The sequence below is a fragment of the Eretmochelys imbricata genome, chromosome 11 (genome assembly GCF_965152235.1).
Source record: "Eretmochelys imbricata isolate rEreImb1 chromosome 11, rEreImb1.hap1, whole genome shotgun sequence".
NCBI classification, from domain to species: Eukaryota; Metazoa; Chordata; order Testudines; family Cheloniidae; genus Eretmochelys; species Eretmochelys imbricata.
Window position 1 is genome coordinate 44,451,566 of NC_135582.1, and position 26,061 is coordinate 44,477,626.

A 26,061-nucleotide genomic window follows, 5' to 3' on the forward strand; every position below is an offset into this window, starting at 1 on the left:
TGATGAGCAACTGTACCCAGCACCAGAGGTTTTCCTCCCAATGCGTGAACACATTTAGTTCACCAATGCTGAAACAGTTGTAAGCCTCCTGTTCGATGTTAGTAGTCAAGGGCCTGCCGTTCCTGATCAACCTTATAAAAATTATACATTTTTGGGTGATAACAATCAGGTCCCTAGACGACAAAAAAAAAAAAAAAGGACCAATGGACACAGCAGAACAAGGTGGAGAGGTAGAAAAGTTGGTATACATAAGGGGGAGTAGATACTGCATCTGGATTCTTCACCACACACGCTGTAAAACCAATAAACACTCTGGTCAAAAAATGCTCAGCTCCTTTCTCTTACCAGGTAAACCACTGCTTAGAAACTGGACTTTTTGAGCCAAGCATTCTTGAAACCCTACTGCATAGGCAATGCAGGGGGAAGCTATCTAAGGTAAGGGAGTGGGTTAAAGATACAAATCTAGATCTTTTAAGAAGGTTAATCGCCACATAGCGCAAAGGAGAAGCCTTCAGGAAAACAATTGAACAAGGGCCAGTAAGGGGCTGGACTGCACAAAGATACCAAGATAGGAACATATGTTTCAAAAGGCATAAGAGGTATACAGAGGAGATGAGCTGTGTAGAGCCAGTGGTAATGAAGCTGCTAAAGGAAGGAGTGTGAGTAGGTAAATGAACAGCTTTTCTGAGAGGTATAGGAGGAGAAAACTGATTGAGGATTAGATTTTTTCCTCCCAAGGCTAGGAGCAGTAAATCTCACATGAAATTAGTATTACACACTTTTGAACACTGGGGATTCTGATACAATTACCAATTCATGCAGTGCTTACTAGAGGCTGGCAAATGCTGGGAATACTATTGCCATCAGAGGGAGAGACAACAGCTATCTAAACACACCAGGACAGACCCTGCATGATGGGTTATTTCTACAGGTGCTACTTTGAACAAGCTAGTGAGTAACCTCTACTGATGAAGGTATATGGGGAGGTAATAGAAAAGAAGGTGCTCCTAAGACCAACACATGAAGTTATATGCAATACATAACACATTATACTGAAAGGGAGCAATGCTAGTAACATAACATATGGAGAACTAGCTATAAAAGTAGGCCGTAAGTATTAGGAATGAGGTGACCAATGTCTGAACCAACTCCTATTTATCATGGCCCAATTTACATCAGAATGTGCAGAAATACCCATCCTGCCAGTGTAATATTAATCACAGAACCAGGAACCCATTCATCTTTGACGCTAATTGAAGGAAGAGAAGCAGAATAAACTTGGCTCCCATTTCTCTACTCTACTACATGTACCTCACTACCTTCTCAGCTCCTGAATTAGACCTGTCACTTTCCTAAGCACAAGGGTAAAAATAACGGAAAACCCTGCTAATTTTTGTAGCCTTGTTTTTTATTATAAAAACTATGTTTGTATTAGGAAATACAACCACTATAATATAAAATATATGAAAATGCAGTAGAAAAATAAAACAGAAAGAAAGCATTTCCCAAAAGGGGGAAAGGACTATAAATTAAAGAAATGGCTTTATGCCAGATTTCCATTAAAGTCTAGCCACAAAACTGATAGGAGACAGAAGAGAAATTATTTCAGTGTCAATATACAGATTATAAAAGCTAGTTAATGTAGCTTCATATTAATAAAACCATATACACAGAAGAACCTCCACAACATTTCTGTAATAAGGTTTCTGGTGGTAGTCATATCTTAAAAAAAACAAACCATAAAATATCACTGATGCATGAGGATATTGTTAGTCATTAAACATGTTAATTTTGTGCTAGCATACCATCTTCCATTAAATACTCCAAAACAGTAGAACAAATATTTAAATACAATACATCAAAGAGAAAATACACTACTTTGGATAGCCAGGATCAACAAAAGTGAAAATAAAACAAGAATTATAGTTCATCTCCATCTTTTATGGGAATGCCACAGCATTTACATATTCCACCCAATGACCTCATATATTAGTGCCCTCAACTGTCTGGCTTCATATGTAACTGTGTTCTTCCCACTGTGCATCCTCTCTTCTTCAAGTGGTTGCTCAATAACAGCGGGGATGTTTCTGCCATATAGTTCACACTGCTCTAGAAAATGCACACACTCTTGAATAACACTGTCACGCAGCATGATCATGTGCTTGGACATGTTCTCCAACAAGGACAGGAAGCACCTTTTAGCATAATACCAAGTATCTGTGCCTAACTTTTTGTTATAAGGCTCCAAACTTTTAATTACCCTCGAGATGCCAAAGTCATAGTTTCCTTTGGCACAATACAGTGTGCCGATCACTAGGTTAACAATGCAAAGGTGGTAGATCTTTTTATCAGGGTCATCATAGGAGAGCTGCTCTTCTTCTTTTTCAATCTTCCTCATCAGCTCCTCTGCCTCTTCATTCTGACTGGTCATGATGTAGGAGACACAAAGGTTGGCCAGCACAATGGCACTGACTTGAAGGATGTTATCATAGTGCTTCTTGACAATGGGCTCATAGAAGCCGATGGCCTCTTTGTATTTATTCTCCTGCATGAAGAGCACATGAGCCACATTCAGCTTCCACACCTCGTGTTCATTGCAGAACTCCACTGACTTGCGAAAGATCTTCTCCACCATAGTGTAATTCTCCATGTCCCAATATATCTTGGCCTGGGCCATCAAGACGGGCACATATTTCTCCAGAGTCTCATCATATTCATTAACTGCCTTCTTGACAGCCTCATCATCCCGGTTTTGCCTCGCTTCCTGCACCTGCTTAGTGAGCTTTCTCAGCTGCTCAGTCATTGTCCCTGCCAGCTCATCTAACTTGTGGAAGGCCTCCTCAGGAGCAGTTTGACATGTAATCATGGCATCCAGGAAGTTGTAAAGGTAAGGTGAGAGCAGCTTGTAGGTCAGATGGGCATTCTCTGCCAACACATCGGCAGCAAGGTCATAGTATTGATGTTTACAGTACAGCAGCAGCAAGTTCCCAAAGGTCTCTGGTGGGCAGGGGTTTTGTTGCAGAAGGAACTGCAGTTTCTCAAACCCTTCAGTGGGCCGGCTGTCCATGTTCATCAACGCTTGGTTGTGCAGGGTGACAGGGTCCAGCTCTTCCTCGGCCCTTGGTGGCATGTCTGTGAGTGCCTCCTGGGCTGCTTCCAAGTTGCGTAGCTGGTACTCGATGGCAGCTTTGAGATTGAAGGCCTCCACCAGGGCAGTGCGGTGCAGGAGCAGTGTGTTGCCCACACTGCGGACGTCGATGCCCTCGGTGGTCATGCCCACACTGAGCTCGGGGTGCTGGTGGATTCCGCGCTCGATGATGTCAGAGATGTGTTTGAGGGCAGGTGCGTATTGCTTGGCTGCGTAGCAGCATAGTGCCATGTTGTATGACAGCTCGGGGCAGTAGCCCAGCACCTGCATGGCCCCCGCAAATTTGCTGCAGGCCTCCTCATGCCGCCCTTCCCGGAACAACAGGCAGCCTAGGTTGACCTCAGCATCTGGTAGCTCTGAAGGGTCTTCAGCAGCTCCAGGGCTGCTCTCTGCAGCAGAGGCCAGCACCTGCTCCACCAAGCTCTTGGCTGCGGAGAGGTCACCCTGCGCATAGTGGGCAGCAGCCTGCAGGCGAAGGGCGCGTCCCTGGTAAGCGGGCACATCGAGCAGGGGGCTGGCGACCCGCAGGGCCTCGGCGTAGAGCCCGGCCTTGTAGAGGGACTGGGCGTGGTAGAGCCGGTACTCCTCGAGCTCGGGGTGCAGCGCCCCCATCTGCTCGTAGCACTCGGCCGCCGCCGCGAAATCCTGCAGCTGGTAGTAGCAGTAGCCGAGCAGCGAGAGGCCGGCCCGGGAACGGCAACTATTCTGCAGCTCGCTGCCCAGGATCCCCACCGCCTCCGCGAACCGTCCGGCCCGGATCAGCCCGTAAATGGCCGCCGTGAATTCCCCGTCCGGGATCGGAGCTGCCCCGGCCATGCCCGCGGCTACCAGGCCCAGCGCGTCGCTCTGCCACCGCTACCAAGGCAACCGCCCCGCCGGAAACGGAAGTACCTGCCACTGCCGGCCAGCCAGCGTCTCCTCCCCCACCCTCGCTGCCACGGCAACAAGCTAGGCGGAAACGGAAATGCTCGGAGCTTGGAACTACCGGGGTGGTGCTACCTTGCGCTACACCTATCACGGCGGCTGTTCCGTCGCACGCGGAAATGACGCATCTCCTGGCTGATGCGTGTGTCGCTTTACGCCTGCGTTCAAATTGTTCCGTGAGCGAGGGCCGGGCCGCGAGCAGAGGAGCCAGCGGATACCACAGCTTCCAGGGGGCGAGGCTTCCCGCCTGCCTTCCCCGGCGGGCCGCAATGCATGCTGGGAATCGTAGTTTCTATGGGTGGCCGCTCCGCTAGTAGAATGGCGCGTCACTTGTAAGTTGAGACGCTTGGCCCGCGGTCCTGACTCGGAGCCCAGCCCCTGCCGCGGCACGTTCGTGGGGTGAGGGGACCAACGTACCGCCGGTAGGGCCTGTGCCTGGCGGACCGCCCCTCTCACGAAGGGGGTGGTGCTTCTCCCGCCTGCCCCTCAGGGTGAGGCGCCCCGCAGGGGGCAGTGGGCGGCCCCGGCGCCCCCTAACAAAGGACAGCAGCTGCTGCCTGTCTTGTCTCCAGTCTCTGGCCGGTAACCCGCGGGTCCCGAGCGCCCACCCTGGCGGGCGGGGCGGGGCCAGGCTCGCTTGGTACCGATACTGCCTTAGTCTGGTGCTGCCTGGTACCTATTATGGTAGGCGGGAAACTGCCTACGGGCCCACCAGCAGGGCTCCAGCCTGGGACTCTCAGCGCTGACATCGCAGGCCCTGCTGATGGACTCCTTAGCTCACCTTCCTTCGGCTGTGAGAAGTAGGAGGCTGTTATTGTTGCCGAGGACTGCCACTAGAGGGCAACACGCTACCACTTGTAACCCAGATCTTGGTGCACTTTGCTCAAGGGGTGGGGTGTTATCCCCATTTTACAGAAGGAGAGACTGAGGTACATCGAGACAGGTTTCAGAGTAGCAGCCGTGTTAGTCTCTATTCGCAAAAAGAAAAGATGAAGTGAGCTGTAGCTCATGAAAGCTTATACTTAGATAAATTGGTTAGTCTCTAAGGTGCCACAAGTACTACTCGTTTTGTTTTTGTGGTACATCGAGATTAATATCCTGACTTGTAGCAGTTTTGATTTCTGCAAGACTGGCCAAATGTGACTCATGCAGAGTGATAGGGTAGGTTGATTGTGATCCAGGAATAAAGCCCCTGTTGACTCATTCCTAATGCTTTAGCGATGTTGCCTTTTATGGACTAGAAATAGTAAATTCCTCAACCAAAGACTTTCATGATTTGACTGAAGTATGACTTTTCAGTGGAATAATAGTGTAATAATAAATACAAATCTATATTGTTAATTAACCTCTGAATTAAGAGACTGTCATACCCAAAAGTATGTGGTTTTCTTGGGTTTCATAGTTAAATTGTAACATCTTTATTTTCTGGCATCTACAATTTACAGTTTCATACAGGTTTCAGAGTAACAGCCGTGTTAGTCTGTATTCGCAAAAAGAAAAGGAGTACTTGTGGCACCTTAGAGACTAACCAATTTATTTGAGCATGAGCTTTCATGAGCTACAGCTCACTTCATCGGATGCATACCGTGGACAAAGTCACAAAGTTCAGCCACCAGGTTAGCCGTGACATTATCGGGGATAGTGTTCCTGACGGCTTGTAGTCCATCTTTGTGTGGAATGTTGGTGTAGAGGGCTTCTACATCCACAGTGGCCAGGATGGTGTTATCAGGAAGATCACCGATGGATTGAAGTTTCCTCAGGAAGTCAGTGGTGTCTCGAAGGTAGCTGGGAGTGTCACGGCTAACCTGGTGGCTGAACTTTGTGACTTTGTCCTTACCCATAACTATTTCACATTTGGGGACAATGTATACCTTCAGATCAGCGGCACTGCTGTGGGTACCCGCATGGCCCCACAGTATGCCAACATTTTTATGGCTGATTTAGAACAACGCTTCCTCAGCTCTCGTCCCCTAAAGCCCCTACTCTACTTGTGCTGTATTGATGACATCTTCATCATCTGGACCCATGGAAAAGAAGCCCTTGAGGAATTCCACCATGATTTCAACAATTTCCATCCCACCACCAACCTCAGCCTGGTCCAGTCCACACAAGAGATCCACTTCCTGGACACTACAGTGCTAATAAACAATGGTCACATAAACACCACCCTATACCGGAAACCTACTGACTGCTATTCCTACCTGCATGCCTCCAGCTTTCACCCTGACCACACCACACGATCCATCGTCTACAGCCAAGCTCTGCGATACAACCGCATTTGCTCCAACCTCTCAGACAGAGACAAACACCTACAAGATCTCTGTCAAGCTTTCTTACAACTACAATACCCACCTGCGGAAGTAAAGAAACAGATTGATAGAGCCAGAAGAGTTCCCAGAAGTTACCTACTACAGGACAGGCCTAACAAAGAAAATAACAGAACGCCACTAGCCGTCACCTTCAGCCCCCAACTAAAACCCCTCCAATGCATTATTAAGGATCTACAACCTATCCTAAAGGATGACCCAACACTCTCTCACAAATCTTGGGAGACAGGCCAGTCCTTGCCTACAGACAGCCCCGCAACCTGAAGCAAATACTCACCAACAACCACATACCACACAACAGAACCACTAACCCAGGAACTTATCCTTGCAACAAAGCCCGTTGCCAATTGTGCCCACATATCTATTCAGGGGACACCATCACAGGGCCTAATAACATCAGCCACACTATCAGAGGCTCGTTCACCTGCACATCCACCAATGTGATATATGCCATCATGTGCCAGCAATGCCCCTCTGCCATGTACATTGGTCAAACTGGACAGTCTCTACGTAAAAGAATAAATGGACACAAATCAGATGTCAAGAATTATAACATTCGTAAACCAGTCGGAGAACACTTAAATCTCTCTGGTCACGCAATCACAGACATGAAGGTCGCTATCTTAAAACAAAAACACTTCAAATCCAGACTCCAGCGAGAAACTGCTGAATTGGAATTCATTTGCAAATTGGATACTATTAATTTAGGCTTAAATAGAGACTGGGAGTGGCTAAGTCATTATGCAAGGTAGCCTATTTCCCCTTGTTTTTTCCTACCCCCCCCCCCCCCGATGTTCTGGTTTAACTTGGATTTAAACTTGGAGAGTGGTCAGTTTGGATGAGCTATTACCAGCAGGAGAGTGAGTTTGTGTGTGTGGTTTTTGGGAGGGGGGTGAGGGGGTGAGAGAACCTGGATTTGTGCAGGAAATGGCCCAACTTGATTATCATGCACATTGTGTAAAGAGTTGTCACTTTGGATGGGCTATCACCAGCAGGAGAGTGAATTTGTGTGGGGGGGTGGAGGGTGAGAAAACCTGGATTTGTGCTGGAAATGGCCCAACCTGATGATCACTTTAGATAAGCTATTACCAGCAGGACAGTGGGGTGGGAGGAGGTATTGTTTCATATTCTCTATGTGTATATAAAGTCTGCTGCAGTTTCCACGGTATGCATCCGATGAAGTGAGCTGTAGCTCACGAAAGCTCATGCTCAGATAAATTGGTTAGTCTCTAAGGTGCCACAAGTACTCCTTTTCTTTTTTCAGTTTCATACAGTAGGCTAAATGAGACACAGTATGGAGTATATAGGGCTTATGCGCAAGTACTAAGCCATGTTATAAAATATTTTAAAATGAGTTCCACTTCCTTGCAGACATTGGTGTGTAAACAAATTTTTTTTAACAGATTTAAGATTTTTAAAATTAAACTTTCCACACAATTAACCACTATCACTTATGATGATTTTTTTGGGGGAAACCCATTATATGAGCTATTTAGAGACATAAATAATCTATGATGTTAGGTCTTATTTTGTGATATATCAAAGTTTTTGTTGGGAAAAAAAAGTTTAATTATGTCCCTCTGCTATTATCAACAGTATATTTTTGTTACAGCATAGTTCTGAATATAGGCATTGATGGGTATAGGAAGGGTGTCTGTCCAACACTTTTGTATATTTTTTTTAATATAATACTGTTCCAGAGAACTGGCTGGGGGCAGGGGGAAAGAGAAGCACACATTTTCCATTGACAGATGGAAGGCACCGTCATTTTCAAATGAAATGAATACACAAATCACAGACCAAAATTGGCATGGACATCCAAGTACTGAATGCCCAACTTAATTCAGCCTTTGATGTGTACTTGGGGAATAGAGATTGGTGCTTTTCTTTTTTTGGGGAAGGAAGGGCGCTTTTCATCAATGCTGTAATCTTTGTAGAGCAGTCAATATAGTGAAGTGCTGTAAAATGCCAAAGGATTACCCTTTCATGGTCTTTGAAGTCTGCTCTAAGTGATAGAAATGTAATTTAAAAATATTAAGTACAAAAGTATGATCTTGGTAAAGTGCAGGTTTCCTGCTTTCACAACTGGTGGAATAAAAAAGAAATCTAAGGACCCATCTAACAAATACTGTTGGTAGTTTGACCAGTTTGCTCTTGTAAAATAGGCACAATTTATTGCTAAAGAGAGAATGTGTGAACACTAGGGTCTTTCTAGATCCACAAAGGAGACTTAGCTGAGTATTGCAGCACCTGTTGTGAGTGCCTTGCTGCCCAGTGGACTGCTCAGCCACAGGTTAGGTGCCCAGGCTCCCTATGCAATGCGTAGGGAGCGTTAAACATCTCAGAATGGGATTCACAGAAGCCAGCAAACTAGCCAGTAGAAAATGCCAAGGAGAGGTGCAGGGCCGAGGCTTCCCTCTCCCCCATAAGGACCTAGGTGCTTTACTCTGGGCTGAGGGAGATGATGATCTCTGCTCAGGATTCACAGCTGTGAACTGTCTCCTGAGGTTAAGTGCCTAAGAAAGGTCAACCCTTTCTCCAGAAAACAAAAACTGAGGAGGAGACTCATTCCCCACATGTGGGAGACTCTGGGTCAAATACACACGTTCTCTCTCTCTCTCTCATTTGGAGCGGTGCGGAGGCTATGGGGTATTGTAAGGTCAGTCTCTCTTCTACTGATGGTGTTCCACTTCTATAAAACAGTATTCATTGGGCCAGAGAGAGAGTGAGAATGACTGTGGACCAGTGATTAGTGCAGTCTCCTGGGAGATCCTGTTTCCAGTCCCTACTCCAGTGAATATTTAAGTAGTCCATACAAAGCAGAACAACTTTCAACAGGAGGGATTCCCATTCCCAGAATACCTTAGAGCCCAGTGGTTAGGGCAGTGGATATAAGGTATATGACCACCATCGCTATGATCTGGGCAGTATCCAGTTTGGTAGGTGTGCTCTTAGGCGTCCTCTGGCAATGTCTACTGGATCAGCGCAGGGAATGCCTACTCTGAGGAGCTCTCCGGTGCCTTAGGGAACTTTGTGCGTGCCCACCGATGGAGATTTAGGTGCCTAGTGACTATAGATGCCTATAGGGTTAGACAGTAGCTGAGCAGAGGTTTTGAGGATCTGTGTTTTTTGGAGTAAGTATCAGAGGGGTAGCTGTGTTAGTCTGGATCTGTAAAAGCGGCAGAGAGTCCTGTGGCACCTTATAGACTAACAGACTTACTGGAGCATAAGCTTTCGTAGGTGAATACACACTTTGTCTGGTGCAAGTCATATTTTTGGAGTTAGGCACTCATGTCCCTTTGTGGATTTAGTCCCATGGGTTGAATTCTCTGCTACACAGCTGCAACTACTACTGACTTCAACAGGAGTTGCACGCACCTGCATAGCAGAATTCGGCCAGTAAACTAATGCCCGACAGCCTGGCTAAACTTGTGCAATTATAAATACTGGAGCCTTTTCTCTAGTAGGTGGAAAAGTAAATGTCATGACTTCAGGCTGGATAAAGATCAATGTTTGTTTGTTTTTTGTTTAAAATTTAAATTGGATTTTTTGATTAAATGTTTTTCTTTTTAAAAAATAAAGTCTGTTTAAATAAATTTCTCATTAAAATGCAATCTGAGTTTAATACAAAATACCTTGGAGATACATGTTCATAGAATATTAGGGTTGGAAGGGACCTCAGGAGATCATCTAGTCCAACCCCCTGCTCAAAGCAGGACCAATCCCCAGTTTTTGGCCCAGATCCCTAAATGGCCCCCTCAAGGATTGAACTCACAGCCCTGGATTTAGCAGGCCAATGCTCAAATCACAATACGTTAAATTACTTATAATCTCGCAACAGATTTAAATAAAATATAAACATGCTGAGCCCATGAATCACTATAAATAGTTTGAGTTAGTGTTAGACTGCTTTTCTTTATAAAGAAAGAATCGGGGGAAAATATCTAACTTTGAGATCTAGCTTTATACATATGGCACCATTGGAGCGTAAGTAATTTAGGAGACACTCTCATTTTCAAGAGACTTAGGTGAGTATAATCTTAAGCTCCAGGGACTTTTACTTAGACATATTGAAAATTTTTCTAGGCTGACCTGAAATAATCAGTTTAATTCACTGACTACACTTAATCCCTCTGTTTAATAAATCATTTAGTTGAAAATGTGGAACATCTTGATAAGAGAAGTTTATGTACCCCAAACATTGAAGGTAGTTTTGTTTAATAAAAATAAATTTTTATCTGCACAAATCATGAGCAAAAAGTTAATTATCTAGGTAATAAGCCACATATTATTCACCATTTTCTGACATACTAAAAGTGTACAATTAAGAAGATGAAAATATTACACTATATAATTATAGTGTATCCTCCTAGGGAGCAAAAAGATATAATGAATCTAGTGTTAAGGCTATTTAGTTGTAAATCAACATGTTTTAATAGTTGTATCAACCAATAAGAATGCACTTTTCTTTAGAAAATAACTGAAGTACCAATGGAAAAGTTCATTTAAATCGATGATTTAAATTGAAGCTTTCCACTTGGTGGTTTAAATTGCCTTGATTTAAATTAGTCCACCCTGACTCTTTCCCTCACCCACTTCTTGAAAAAGCTAGGGGTTCTACTACTTGAACGCACAGACTTCAGCAGAACCACATGATGCAAGGGGCATCTTCACAGATGGTCTTCACCTCTGCTCTGCTGCCTGATGCTGCTGCTGGCCTGGTTCTTCCAGCTCCTCAAGTTGTGGCTGCACGTAAATTTAAAGGTGAGCCTGGAGTGTTTTGCACATGGAATAAGAAGTGGTACAATCTAAAACAACGCAGCAGGGCAATCCCTGTGGGATTTTTTTGGTGTGTCGAGAAGATGAAGCCAAGAAGCACTTGAATAGTTTTTTTGCTCCCAGTGCTTTTTAGAGCCCCCACAGATATAGAAAGGGAGATGGGTCTATTCTAGTAATTGGGTTTAGCAGTCCTACACCAATGTGAGCATAGTCGTAGGAAAGTGTGAGAAAATTCATCAAATGTTAAAATCTTCTATAACAATAAATACTGATAGAAAAAGATACAAAAGGGAGATGGGAAGACTGAATTAATCCAAAGAAGTGAGTATGCTGATATCACCCAAGGATTTTGGTAAGATCATAACTGGTAAACAAAAGGAGAATAGAATCAGAAATTAATGGACCAAAATTAGTGTATCAGAAATTCTATCTAATTGGTACACAAAATAATGAAGGGTTGTCATTCCATTCATCAGCTCCTTGAGGTCCTTGAAAAAGAGACTTTGGAGCAAATATGGCAGGAATCATAGGACTGGAAGAGACCTCAAGAGGTCTTCTAATCCAGTCCTACCATGACTGCAGGGGACTAAGTATTATCTTGACCATCCCTGAAACCTGTTTGTCCAGCCTGCTCTTAAGAACCTCCACTGATGGAGATTCCACAACCTCCCTAAGCAGTTTATTCCAGTGCTTAACTACCTTGACAGGATGTTTTTCCTAATGTCCAACCTAAACCTCTCTTGCTGCAATTTAAGCTGCTTGCTTCTAGTGCTAATCTCGGAGGTTAACAAGAAAATTTTTTCTTCCTCCTCCTTGTAACAACTTTTTATGTACTCTAAAACTGTTATCATGTTCCCCCTTCAGTCTTCTCTTATCCAGACTAAACAAATCCAAGTTTTTCAATCTTTCCTCATATGTTTTGTTTTCTAGACCTTTAATCAGTTTTGTTGCTCTCCTCTGGACTTTCTCCACTTCTTTCTTGAAATGTGGCTACCAGAATTGGACACAATACTCCAGTTGAGGCTATATCAGCACGGAGTAGAGTGGAAGAATTACTTCTCATGTCTTGCTTACAACACTCCTGATACATCCCAGAATGATGTTTGCTGTTTTTGCAACAGTATTACACTGTTGACTCCTATATTAGAATAGAAGGAGCAAACTTTACTATCATGGCTGCCATCCCCACTGTCTCCTAAGACCCCAGGATCCACCATAACAATACTGTTGGGCCTTCGTTGTTCTGATGCTGAAAGATACCCTGATCAGACTGGGCCAGATAGAGGGAACCAATGACATTGCTACAGTGGCTTCAGCTAAGTCTAAAGTAAACAACACTTAGAATGTGAGACTTGGTTTCCTGACTCCCTCTCTCGTGTGTCGTCTTTTTTCCTTTCCTACCTTATTTTTCTCTTTCCTATCTTTCTCCTTTTGCCTTCTGTTTAATAACAGTCTGGCTTAGCTGGCCAAGACTGCAGCTTTTGCAGTGCTGTGTTGAGGCTGTGATCAGTGAGGCAGATAAAAGCAGTTCTTTAATCAGTCTGAGCCTGGTACAAGTTGGTCAGGTCTCAGAGTAGCTGATAAAACCGTTTGTTGTGCCCATGTTTCTCCAGCAGCAAGGCTCAAGTGAGAGTTGGCACCAAAGACAGAAGCTGCATCTTCTATCTTTGCAGTTCGTTTCTGTCCCTTTTAATGTGTGTTTTGTCCCCATGGAAATGGGATCAGGCTTCTACAATTGCTTTGGACTATCTCCGCTAACTTCTCTTTTTCCCCAAAAAGGGCAGTTAATGCAATCCGAAAGACTGTCAAATGGGTTTTTCGGTTTTTCCCCCGATAAAGACTATGCAGCTACAGGGATTAAGAGATGTTGTTAAAAGCTTTACTTAATATTTCAAATGCTTTAACTCTTTCCTCCCTTTTCTGTATCTTGAATAAAAGGTTAAAGATTTCTGGTGGCGGTTGTTACAATAAGAGTGAGCGAGCATAACATGATACAAAACCCCAGACCACATGTAAATGTTTAATGTTGTAACAATAAATCAGGGTTTTATTAATATCTTGTTCCTTTTTGGGCCTGACACATACCCTTTTCAACAGAACAGAGCCTAGAAATAGCAGGGCTTGAGATAAAGCAAGATATTTGTGTCATACAAGAATTTGATGGTAATTTCCAAAGCCCTTATTGAGCAAAACAAACGTTTTTAGAACTTTTTGACGGTCATTCACTTAAACATGGGTTATAGAAATGGCTAAGTAGATGTACCATTTCTTCTGGATAACGGTACATCATCCCAAGAATTGCAAACCAAAGACCCTTACTAGTGTGAGTAATCCTTCCACCCTTAAACGGTCCCATTGAAGTTAGGGGCCGTATTCTGCATTCAGTCACAACAGTGTAAATTTGGTGCAACTCACTGAAATTAAGGATTACTACCATGAATAAGGTCTGCAGCTTTGTGTTTCAAAAAATGAAATGTGAACCCCTCAAAGATGTTTTGTGCTTCTACTCTTTCTGTGTAAATGAGTAATTAGTAGATAGGCCTCACTGAAAAAGAATGAAATTACAGGGTACCATTAAAGTGATTTATTAATTAACAGACAAAAAACAAAACCAATTTGTCCATTTCAAAAACATGCTTTTTTAAAAAGTTGAATCAGAATTGTTTGGCAAAAACTAAAGCAAACAATGAGGGAAATGAAATTACAATAGGAAACAGAAAGGAAACTGTTTCAGTCCCAAGTTATGCATTTTTACAGTACATAGGCTCCATTTACTGTAGAAAAAATACATTTTATATGTCTGTTCATGTGTATAAGGTCTCTCTCACAAACACACACAGACTGATAGATTGTTTACAACAGTATTTCCCACAGAGTTGAAAGATGCAATGTCCAACATCCTCATAAACTAAAAATTAAATCCAAAAGGTTCATAATCGAAAACAGAGAAGGAAAAGGTAACAGGTAGTATACAGAATATATCCCAGAATTGTCAAATTCAATAGGACATCACTGATAATTTCTGGACCCTTTTATTTTACCTAAGTTACATTTTGTTCTGTTCATTGTTTGGTAGAATTAATCCAGATAATTTTAATATACTTTTTGAGCAAGGCCAGTATCATTTTCTCATGTCACATTTCCTGACAACAGAAGGCACTTCCAGTGCTCAGAGTAAATTTGTTCTGACAGATGTTTTATGTAATCAAGAAACCTTAAAGCTAGTTCTAAAATATTAATAAACACACAAAATATCTAGATATACCTAGAAATTCCTTAATTTTAGTAAAGGCCAACTAACACATTTGGTATGTATACTGAGACATTCTTATTTATATTACCGTGAACTGTCTAAATCTAATTAATTTTTATATCAGGCACTGCTGGCTGCAGTTTTCAAAAGTGTTTTGTGAATACTGGTATTGGCTTTGTTGATAATTAGGCATGTTCATAAACAGTGCTCTAGAAGTAGGTTAAGAAGGTCACCAGGCCAGAAAATGCAGCTGCTTTTCCAGTGACAATGAATACCTGAGCTAAAATGGAATATACTCATCTATACTATAATTTATAATTTCTTTACTTGATGGGCACAAATCCTACTAATCAACACATTCAAACTTTGTAAATAACCCTGGGCCAGAGTCCAGATCCTGTTAAGTATTAAGCACCTCCTGAGAGGAATTAAGCATCCACAGCTCCCACTGACTTGAACATGAAGTAAGGGTGCTCAGCACCTTGTTGTTATGAGCCACAAATATTTTACAGGCAAATCATAGTCTTTACTCTGGCAAAACTGCCATTGAAGATGGGGACAAATGACTGAGAACTCTCACTGCCCAGCGTGGATACTGAGCTGTGTGTGTGGGGTCTCCACAGGAAGGTTGGGGAAAGGGCTGAGCAAGGCTATAGTAGCCTAAGTTCCCTGTAAGCTATGCGGCCATGCAGCAGCCTATTTAGTGCCACTCAAGGAACCTGCCCAGCCAGGACCTGCGGTGGCCAGGGGAGAAGCGCTCCTCCCCTGGTCCCAACCTAGCCTGGCCCCTAACCTGCCGGGTGATGGGCAGCCCAAACCCAGCCCTGGCCCAGACCTGCTGTGGCTGAGACACCCCTCCCCCAGCCCCGGACCTTCTGCAGCCGGGGGAGGGGTGCCCCGGCCCAAACCCAGCCCCGGCCAGGACTTGCCGCAGCCCAAACATGCCGTGGCCGGGGTGCCTATCCCGCAGTCCCAACCCCGGAGGTACCCCTCCCCCCCAGTCCAGGTGCTGCTTCAGGGAGAGAGAACTGTGGGGAGTCCTCTTTCCCTGCGTAGCCCCAGAGCACCCTCCTGCACCCCAAACCTCTCATCCCCGGCCCCACCCTCCACCTTGAGCCCTTGCTCCCCCCCACCCCATACCCCAACCCTCTGGCACAGCCCTGAGCCCACTTCGAACCTCTCAGCCCCACCCCCACCACATGAATTTTGTTATGTGCTCCAATATGAAGGTGATGTGTACATAACAAAATTCATTCCCCACATGTGTGGGGAAAAATTAGAGGGAACACTGATAGTAGCCCCCCTTTCTGGGTACCAATCCATCATCCTCTGCCCCACCTGTGTCCTGCTAAACCCCTGTTGACCCCCATAGATTCCCTGTGTCATTGCAAACAGGTAAGGGATATACACTCCCTACAAGCCTTCCCTCCCCCATCTGCTCCTCCCATGTTTGCAGTGGAACCCAGCTGGATCTCTGCACCTGTGAAGGGCAGGGAACTGAACCAGGACTGCAGGATTTGGCCCTTATTCTACACTTTTCAGTGATCTCTCTTGCATGTCTTTCCTAGAATAAGCTTACAAAACAGATTTAAGTTCAGGCAAAGTTTCAGTTTTTCTAGAAAAGCTGTTTTTGCACCAATGCACAAACACCAAAACCTTTATAAATGAAGCTGACACACAGTGAAAAAGGTCCCTGACACCATCTTAAGTCTTGAGAACCAGTATTGTATGTTTTTCTGTACAGAATCTCCCCCTTTTCTGAAAAAATGCAAATGTATTGCCAGGATTTTGAGCTAAAAGTGTGAAAACTTTAGTGCTAAGTTGCCTTTTTTTTTTTTTTTTTTTGCTCAAGACTTTAGTATTTCAGTCTTAAAAACACTAGTGGTCAAATTCTCTTCTCACTTCCACCAGTAAGTACACCCCTACTGATTTCAACAGAATTGCATCAATGTGTTTGAAAGCAGAATTTGATGAGGATCTTGTTACACTTTTTCATTTGCTTTCTTGTTGTGGAGGAATAGAACCGTTGCATTAGTCAGCAGTTTCTGAATTTTGACCCACAATAGAAAAGATACCACAAGACAGGAGAAATAGATGGAGGCAATTACAAATAGCCATTTGATTGATGGTTGACATTGTTAAGGCCTTAACTGTATGTCAGGTTGCAGCGGTGTTGAATTCCCATCACTGCCAGTGGGTGTTGCTATGGGCAACAGTGCATTGAAGCCAGTAAAAAGGAAAGGAAATGAGGGAAAACTCAACCTTGGAGGAAGCTATAGGATATGTACTTTAAATTATGGTACATTTACCAATATGCAATATCAAAATTCAGGAAAGCTATGTACTGTATAGCTGCCAGCAGTACCAAATCAGTCATGGTATCTGCTTTTCCCATAAAGCACATATTATATAAATAAGTTTTATACAGGTTTGCAGCAGACTATCCCAGCTCTTTCATTACTGGGGAAGGAGCGAGGAGGTGGAGAGGTAACAGAAACAAGTTCATACAGTGCAGATTTTCATCTCTGTATAGCATAGATTTTCTCCCACCCCCCATTTCTCTTTGGTAGCAAACATGATATGGTTCAGTGATTTAGATAACTAGATTTTCTTGCAGTGGTTCTGGAATCTTCAGGCATTCTAATGTCTACAAAAATTATAAGTAGTACAAAGCATTTTAGTAAATGGACATCTTTTTAAAAATAGTCAATTAGATAGTAATGGTCAGATTTTCAAAAGTGCTCAGTGCCCACCTGATTTAGGTGCCCAGGTGGGAGAGTATGGTACTTGGCTCTTTTGAAAATCTGGCCCTATGGGTAATTCTGATTTTGGTTACACCAATGACAATCCAGAGTATCTCCACTGGAGGAGTTATTCTGGTTTGACACCAGTGTAAAAGAGATCTGAATCTGGCTTTAATTTCTTATGCTGTTTTTACCTAGTGGTAGCCATTCCTAGTTTCAAAATGACATTGTCATGGGCTCCAATAACTGATGACCATAGTAACTTTCTTTTTTCCTGAATGGGGCAGTGTGATGCTTAAGAAGCCGTAAAGGTGGGAAGCATTCTATCATGCATCCTCTTGTATTCAGGTGCTTGGAATAGAGCAAGCAGTCTCAGATTACAGAGCTGTTTTGCCAAGGATCTCTGCACTAATTTAAGAGGCCAACTTTCTTGTGCTAGTGTGGTCACTGAGAATTAGACATGTTTGAATTCTTGATCTATCACAATTGATTAAAGTTTTATGTACAACTGTTTATCAGATATGTGACCTTAGATTTGCTTTCTGCTAGCTGTCATAGGGTAAAAGAGATGGTAAGAGAAATAGGAGGAAGTCGATATCCAGTGTGATGGTACTCTATTCGCCCCACCCCCATTTCTTATAGGTAACAGTCAAAATATTCATCTCTGTTGGAAATTATATCAGAAAAACATATCCATAGTAAACCCTTCAATGCAGATTCTCTAGTACAAGGCAATACATTTCCTTTTTATCCTATTTTCATTAAAGGCCATTAGTCCTTTCCTTGGGGGACAGTGCAGATTAAAAAATGAATGCTTTAAAATAGTTTTTCTAAAAAAAAATGAACCCAAATTACCATGCAATAACTTTTGCCTTTATACAAATTTCCACCTGTAAAGTAATTCACTGCATTGTTAATATGAATATCTTAGTGGAGCTGGGACAGGTTGATATTTTTAAAGATAATAAAGTTTGTTTTTAAATGTAGCGAAGACAGGCAATTCTGAAGGCCCTGATCAATCACTAAGAAGCTTTGTTGTAAAAAAATACTTCTGTAGAATACAAAGCAGGCTTTTCAGAACACTCAAGCATAGAAGAGGAAGGAAGAATGAGAGAGACATTACAAAAGCAGGCATAACTGGTTCATAACAAATACTGAAAAGATCCAGAACAAAAAGGAAATGCACACTATTCTGTTTTCCTGCAGCTCCTTGCATATGCATTGATAAATGTGCATTCCAAGTCTGCTCTGTATTTATTTATTTATTTATTTTATTAAGCTGAAGTTCTTGTATTTCAGTCTGTAGTCTGGTGTTGTGTGTGTGTTTTGGTTTTTATTACAGCAGCAGTTGAAATGTGGTAGAGCTGAATGACTGCTTCTTGTGCTGTATCTTCCATGTGACTTCAGATATCAGCATCATCTTATTACAGACCTTCTTTTCAGACCAACTGAACTCCTACATAAAAGCCATGGCCAGCAAAATTATATCCAATCAATTAATCAGGTCTGTAGAAGCATTTTTTTTTAAAATGATGCAACTAAGCTTACAACTCTGCCTTTCAGACAGCTGTTATCACAACAGCAGCTGACATTCGCAGGCTTAATGTATGTCTTCAAGAGACAAAGTAAAGCTGGAAGATGAGGAGGAGGGTGCTGTCTGGGAGAGAAGTGTTTTCTGGTCCAGCTCCTCCCATTTACCCCTGTTTACTGCCACAGAGTCCAACATGGGCTTCAGTTTCACATTCATCTTCACTAGAGACTGGAGAAAGATTAAAAAAGGAAGAGAGACAAACAAATAAATACTGACAATATTTCTGATCCTCTGATCCAACACACAGGGAACAACTGGATGAAGGGAACCAGCTGGCTGCACCAGTATTGATAACCCCAAACATTCAAAAATCATGAGATTTGGCTTAAAAATCAAGACATTTTAAAACAATACATTTTAGGTTCTTTTTATTTGTCTTCTGGGTTTGAGCTTTCAGGGTGTAGTCAGGTTACATTTTCAAACTTCTCTCCACAGTCATGAGGGCTAGAGACTTAGGGTGACATCCTCACCCCAACTCCAGCCTCTTTCTACTGCTACTTTACCCAGTACAAAGGCTCGAAAAGCCCTGTATGCAGATAAGGAAAATGGTTTCCAGTGTAGGCACTGGGGCAGACAGGCGTAAGACTTTCTCTCAAGGACCCTTTCACAATTCCCAGGTGTATGTAGGGGTATGTGTTGGGAGCAGGGCCGCAGCATGCAGTGCTGTGGAGATGCCAGACAGCAATGTGACCTGTAGAGTAACTTGGGAAGGCTGCTAAAGGCCTCTCCAGCCCCTGGGGCAGCCCAGGATCAGAAGGGGGCATCTGCAGTTCCTGGAGCTGTGAGTTCTGTGCTGAGTCACTTAGGGTATGTTCTTAACTTGGGTTAGCTAACTCTGGTTAAAATAGCAGTGAGGACTTGGCCACTTGGCTTTTAACTGGGTTTAGCAGCTCTAGTTAAAGCCTGTAGGAGAGCCTGGGGTTGAACTCAAATTACTAACAGGAGTAAAAAGTCAAGTTCCTGTGCCTTTACTGCTATTTAAACCTCGGTTAGAGAATGTGGGTTAGCTACCCTGGGGTAAGAACACACCGTTTTTGCTGGTTAGTCATACCGTAAGTGGCTCACAGATCAAAGGAATGGTTTGTGTGCACCCTACTGATCCTGGGGTGCTCCAGGGGCTAGAGGAGGGATGGGCAAACTACGGGCCGCATCCAGCCCATCAGACATTTTAATTCAGCCTTCGAGCTCCCACCAGGGAGTGGGGTCTGGGGCTTGCCCTGCTCCAGTTTGGGAGCAGGGTTGGGAGCTTGCCCCGCTCCACGGGGCTCCCAGAAGCAGAGGCATATTTCCCCTCTGGCTCCTATGCATAGGGAGAGTCAGGGGGTTCTGCACACTCCCATGCCCCACGCACCGCTCCCACTGGCTGGGAGCCGCGGCCAATGGGAGCTGCAGGGGCGGCGCCTGTGGACAGGGAAGTGCTCCGAGTAGCCTGGCTGCGCTTTCACATAGGAGCCGAAGGGGGGAATGTTGCTGATTCTGGGAGCTGCTTGAGGTAAGCGCCACCCGGAGCCTGCACCTCTGACCTCCTCCCATGCCCCAACCTTCTGCCCAGCCCTGATTCCCTCCTGCCCTCTGAACCCCTCGGTCCCAGCCCAGAGCATCCTTCCACACCCCAAACTCCTCATCCCCAGCCCTACCCCAAAGCCCCCAGACAGAGCCGTCATGCCCCCCACACCCAAACATCCTGCCCCAGCTTGGAGCCCCCTCCTGCACCCTGAACTCATTTCTGGCCCCACCCCAGAGCCCGCACCCCCAGCCGGAGCCCTCACCCCCTCCTGCATCCCAACCCCCAATTTTGTGACCATTCATGGCCCGCCATACAATTTCCATATCTAGATATGGCCTTCTGGCCAAAAAGTTTGCCTATTCCTGGGCTAGAGCCATACCCTTAGAAGTTCAGCATAGAATCTCACCCTGACTTTTTGTTTGAAATGAAAGCCAAGAGTCTCACATAATCACTTGTCTCCAGCAGCTGGGGCTCTAAGTAAAACACCAGATAGCATGAGAAACAGAGTAATATCATGCAAGTTGGCAACACAAATAGTTTAGACTTCCTTTACTCCTGTGAGTCATGCCATTGATATTGCTGGGGCTACTCAGAAGGGTAAGGGTTGCAGGATCAGTCCCTTGGTCACTGGTATCTATGAACAGGAGGCCTATTAGTTAAATGACAAGATGCACAAAGTTAAAGAGTTCATGGGTTTCACATGAACGAGCCTCTGATCCCCTTGATAATGGTGAAGCTTAGATTTCACCTTATGTGTGTAAGCAATCCATTGCAGTCAGCAACTATCAGCACCTGCATGTGCCTTCTAAGGCTGGAGCCGCATCACCGCTCAGCTCAGTTTAGAAGTTCAGATAACACTCACGTAAGCTGCACATAGTCAAATAAAGAATGAATAATAAAGAATAAAGCCCCTCTGCCATGTACATTGGTCAAACTGGACAGTCTCTACGTAAAAGAATAAATGGACACAAATCAGATGTCAAGAATTATAACATTCATAAACCAGTCGGAGAACACTTCAATCTCTCTGGTCACGCAATCACAGACATGAAGGTCGCTATCTTACAACAAAAAAACTTCAAATCCAGACTCCAGCGAGAAACTGCTGAATTGGAATTCATTTGCAAATTGGATACTATTAATTTAGGCTTAAATAGAGACTGGGAGTGGCTAAGTCATTATGCAAGGTAGCCTATTTCCCCTTGTTCCCCCCCCCGCGATGTTCTGGTTAAACTTGGATTTAAACTTGGAGAGTGGTCAGTTTGGATGAGCTATTGCCAGCAGGAGAGTGAGTTTGTGTGTGTGTGTGTGTGTTTCCGGGGGGGGGGGGGGGGTGGTGGGTGGTGAGAAAGCCTGGATTTGGCCCACCTTGATTACCATGCACATTGTAGGGAGAGTGGTCACTTTGGATGAGCTATTACCAGCAGGAGAGTGAGTTTGTGTGTGTATGGGGGTCGGGGGGTGAGAAAACCTGGATTTGTGCTGGAAATGGTCCACCTTGATGGTCACTTTGGATGAGCTATTACCAGCAGGAGAGTGAGTTTGTGTGTGTATGGGTTTGTGGGGGGGTGAGAAAACCTGGATTTGTGCAGGAAATGGCCCACCTTGATTATCATACACATTGTGAAGAGAGTGGTCACTTTGGATGGGCTATTACCAGCAGGAGAGTGAGTTTGTGTTGGGGGGGGGGGGGGCGGAGGGTGAGAAAACCTGGATTTGTGCTGGAAATGGCCCAACTTGATGATCACTTTAGATAAGCTATTACCAGCAGGACAGTGGGGTGGGAGGAGGTATTGTTTCATGGTCTCTGTGTGTATATAATGTCTTCTGCAGTTTCCACGGTATGCATCCGATGAAGTGAGCTGTAGCTCATGAAAGCTCATGCTCAAATGAATTGGTTAGTCTCTAAGGTGCCACAAGTACTCCTTTTCTTTTTGCGAATACAGACTAACACGGCTGTTACTCTGAAAGTTACCAGAAAGGGTGCTGAGTTTTCTATCATCGAATTTGATGCTAAAAGAACTTATTGAATTGTTTGTGTCCTTTACTACTAAAACTCCAGACATGAATTCCTGGCACATGGACATTATTTAATAAAACACAGCTTGCAAAGGAAAAATACATTCACCCAACTAAGCATAAGCCCTACTGGAGCCCTACATCCAATTGGTGCAGGCATAAGCCTATGGAAAGAGACAGGGTCTTGCCCTGCACTCCAACAGTTAATAAATTAGCTCTGTCAGACCAGTGAGGTAAGTTCCAGAGTTGAGGAGCCTCTGCTAAGAGCACTTAGCTAACAGCTCCCAGACAGTTTAAATCTCAGGAGGACTGTTTCCTTAAGGGTCCCCAGAGCAGTGTGGCTTGGGAGAGAAGACCTATCTCGGGTAATCCAATATGCTGTGTAAATCAAACTCAGCATCTCACCCAAAGCCAAATTGAGTCAGGGAAAGAATGGCACCTACTGAATCATAAATACCATTTTCTGCAGGTCCTAGGATTTTCATTGGAGGCTCCTATCCAAATATTGACCAGTTCCGACCTTGTTTAATGTATCAGCTTTGACAAGATTGCAGCCCAAGGAAGTATGACTGCAGGTCTAATATTTATAAAGCAAGCTATGCAATAAGACCACAAAAATTGAGACCTATAAAATTCTGACATGCTCAAAATAAAACAATGTTTACTCTGCTTTGGAATCCACTGATTTCTAATTACTCATTTTTATTGTGTAGGAACTTCCTGATTTTGGAAGGGAGAGTTAGCGACCAGGAAGCCATAGAGAGAAATTCAGATGAGGTATAAGTATGTGATGCTCCACTAAAGTTGATGGTGTCACAACAGAGCTGAACTGGACCCTGAGTTTTGCTGATGTGGCTTTCATAAGAGAAGAATACATGGGCCAAAGGTGAACCATTTATCCGAAACTCTTGACTATTTTGAGGTCAGAGGAAAATGGGACCTACAGCTGAGCCACCCACAGCTTTAGACTGACAGAAGATGTTCTGCAAAACCAAAATCATCCTTTGGTTTGCTATCTCTGCATACAGGCTAGTACTGATAAACAAAACTCCCTTGCTAAAAGAAGTCTGTTTTCTGGAGCCTTGCTACAGAAGATGAAGGATAACAGCTTGAATAGCTTCCAGAAGCCTCTTTATGGAGTTGTGTGAGAACTTTGCTTTGTTTCAGCTTCTGTTGTCAGATCCAAAACAGTTAAGTGCACCACAAGAGGAGGCTACAGGTGTAGAAAAAGACTGTGCTCTCCCCATGATGGGTAGCCCACAAGGGACAAGCACGGCCCCCAAAGTCCTGGCTGGGAAGATGTGTGGCTAGGGCAGCTAGAAGATGCATTTAATCATTGTGTTCCTTTGAGACTTCTGCCAGTGCAGTTTTCTGAAGCCTACCAATATCATTTACAGCTGCTCTCCAAAGAAATTTCCACAGGAGCATGGTGAAGAAAACAGTGCCTGCCCTCACTAGGGAATGAATCCACCTGGATGTAGTGACCCCCAATGATGCAGGAGGAGCAAACTGAGGAGTAGTGATCTGGCACACAAAATATATTCAACATCCTTTGAACTGAACAGTTATTAAAGTTTCCTTCGGGTGATAGCAAAACGTTCTGTACATTACCAAAAATAATGCGGCAATATCTATTTCTAATAAAGTTATGGCTGAGTGGATTCGTAAAACAAACTTCTTTTTATTGATAAAAATGACCCGTATGCTATAATAAAGAAAAAGTATATTATACATGTAAGTGCTTTGTAGCAAAGTGTGCTCTGATCAGAGTTAAAATTGTTCTTCTTGTCAAAGGGAAGAAATGTAACTGAGAGATTGGAAATCTATTGAAATAGCTCAACTGATGTGCTGCTACAGTTTCTAGGCAAACTGATAGTCCATCTGTTCATAATAACTTAATAAAGCCAAGGAATCAGTATATTCCTTTTTCCATGAGAAGGTGACTTACTGTTTCATAAATGCCAATGTAATGTTTTATTTGGTTCTGCAATTCCTGGTTTTGCTCTTGATCCCACATATTTTAACAGTTTGTGCAAAATATGAGATGACTCTACCCCTTTCCTTTCAACATTTGTTTTGAGGAGTGATCAATGCCTTCTGCCTTGCCGTTAAATAGATTTTGAAAAACTCGTTAATCCATATCAGTGTCATATCCTTATTTAGGTCTTTACATTTATCCTCAGCTGGGAATTCTGCAGGTAACTGTGATTCTGTTGTGTTCAACGCTTAAAAGTGTTTCATCCATCATCATTTCGAGTCCTTTTCTGATGCAATATAGTTTGTTCTTTGTCTTTCTTGAAAACTGAATGGCTGTTAAATTATCCATTTATCTTCTTTCAGATCTGCTGTACTCACTCTGTTGGTTGTCTTTTCTACCTTATTTGCCAACTTTTCAATCCATTTCCCCTGCTCTGAATATGCATCTTCATTCACCACTCATTCCTTTTCCTTGTAGTGACCAGCTAATTCTGTCGTCTTTTTATTTGAAAATTGTGTAATTGCACAAATAGTTCACCACCTTTTTTTTAGGTGATGTTGAAACACCTCTGAACTCAATGTGTGAAATCTGGCTCCACTGAAGTCAATGGCAGATCTCCCAGTGACTTCATTGGGACTAGTATTTCACCCAATACTCTTTCACCTATTCAGTCCTTCTCTCAAAAGCAGCTGTTGACTTGTCATTTCAGCAGAGGACTGGATAGGGTTCCTTTGTGGCCTGTCAATAATACTGCCCTGTTGGCTATATGGTTGCTTAAGGAGCAACATGAAGCACTCCGTCCCTCGAAGGGCTGAGTGTACTGTCTCTCCCTCCTCCAGATAGTCTGGGAAAGCTTGTGTATTCTTACACTGCCACTGATAGTGTAACATGCCACTTCTCTGATCTAGTTGTCCTTCAATAACCCCACTAAAATCACATATTTACAACAAAATACCACCTAAGAGACCGGGGGAAGGAAAGTCAGAAGGAGACACTGAAATCTTTTTGTGTCAGTTGTAAAAAACATTTGTGGATTCTTAGACACCACAATTGATGCATAACAGTGTAGATGGATACAGTGTTGGGCAGGCAACTCTTCTTCACCAGACCCTTCAAAAATTGTGCCTCTAGCACCATACTTCCCATAGTCATTGTTCACAGTCAACTTATTCCTTTGATTTTTTTTCTGGTTTCCCATCTGTAGTGTTCCATGTTGAACCTGAACTGCACTCCTTCACCTCTTTTCTATCCACCAGAATTGAAACAGTAGAAATAAACATCTTATTCTTAGCTTAGGAGAATGAGGTTGGGAAGATACTCCAACAATGTCCATTCCACTACTAGAACTTGGAAAATGGAGAAGCGCCTTAAAAATCAGATGGGCGTCCTGAAAATTCAAGAGATATTGGACTGGTTTGAGTTTGTCGCTGGTAGAAATATTCTTAGGCAACTTCTCCAACAAAAACACTCTGAGGCTGACCATGTACTTCTGCTCCTGTTTAAGGACCACAGAAGCCCCCTTTCCAGTTGCCCCTTTCCCTGTGGAAGCCCCTACCCACAACTTGATCCCTAGCTACTAAACCCTCTGGCACAGCCACATAGTGTAATTAGCCAGATCTAGTTTTTCCTAAGGCAGACTTTTCTGTGAGCATAGCAGACATTGCTGCAGCTGCTGCTCTGCCTTGAAAGGTTTTAGCAGTCGTGCCCCATGGATGTCAACTTTTGCAGCAGAAAATGAAACCGTCACTTAATCTGCCACCATCTATGCCAGACCTTGTCTACAGTGTGTCA

The 26,061-nt window shown here is 43.7% G+C and overlaps 2 protein-coding genes and 1 long non-coding RNA gene across 3 annotated transcripts in view; 1 reads left to right on the forward strand and 2 right to left on the reverse strand.

Annotated features, from left to right (window-relative positions):
• Positions 1–1,387: 1,387 nt before the first annotated feature.
• LOC144272384 (intraflagellar transport protein 70B-like) lies at positions 1,388–4,012 on the reverse strand. Its single transcript, XM_077830388.1, has one exon. It carries the CDS (start codon positions 3,962–3,964, stop codon positions 1,961–1,963), a length of 2,004 nt encoding a protein of 667 aa, XP_077686514.1. The 5' UTR covers positions 3,965–4,012; the 3' UTR covers positions 1,388–1,960.
• Positions 4,013–4,252: 240 nt separating this feature from the next.
• LOC144272297 (uncharacterized) lies at positions 4,253–24,394 on the forward strand. Its single transcript, XR_013347534.1, has 3 exons — positions 4,253–4,404; positions 11,008–11,163; positions 23,006–24,394. It is a non-coding gene; the product is annotated as an uncharacterized LOC144272297 (long non-coding RNA).
• Positions 18,776–26,061, reverse strand: part of PDE11A (phosphodiesterase 11A) — a 213,652-nt gene continuing 206,366 nt past the window's right edge. Inside the window, exon 20 of the mRNA XM_077830269.1 lies at positions 18,776–18,934. Within this exon, the coding sequence (XP_077686395.1) occupies positions 18,776–18,934 (159 nt within the window). The remainder of the gene's footprint in view (positions 18,935–26,061) is intronic.

Bases quoted from the DNA above. Each gene is read 5' to 3' on its own strand.
- LOC144272384 (XM_077830388.1), bottom strand. From the start codon at position 3,964: ATGGCCGGGGCAGCTCCGATCCCGGACGGGGAATTCACGGCGGCCATT.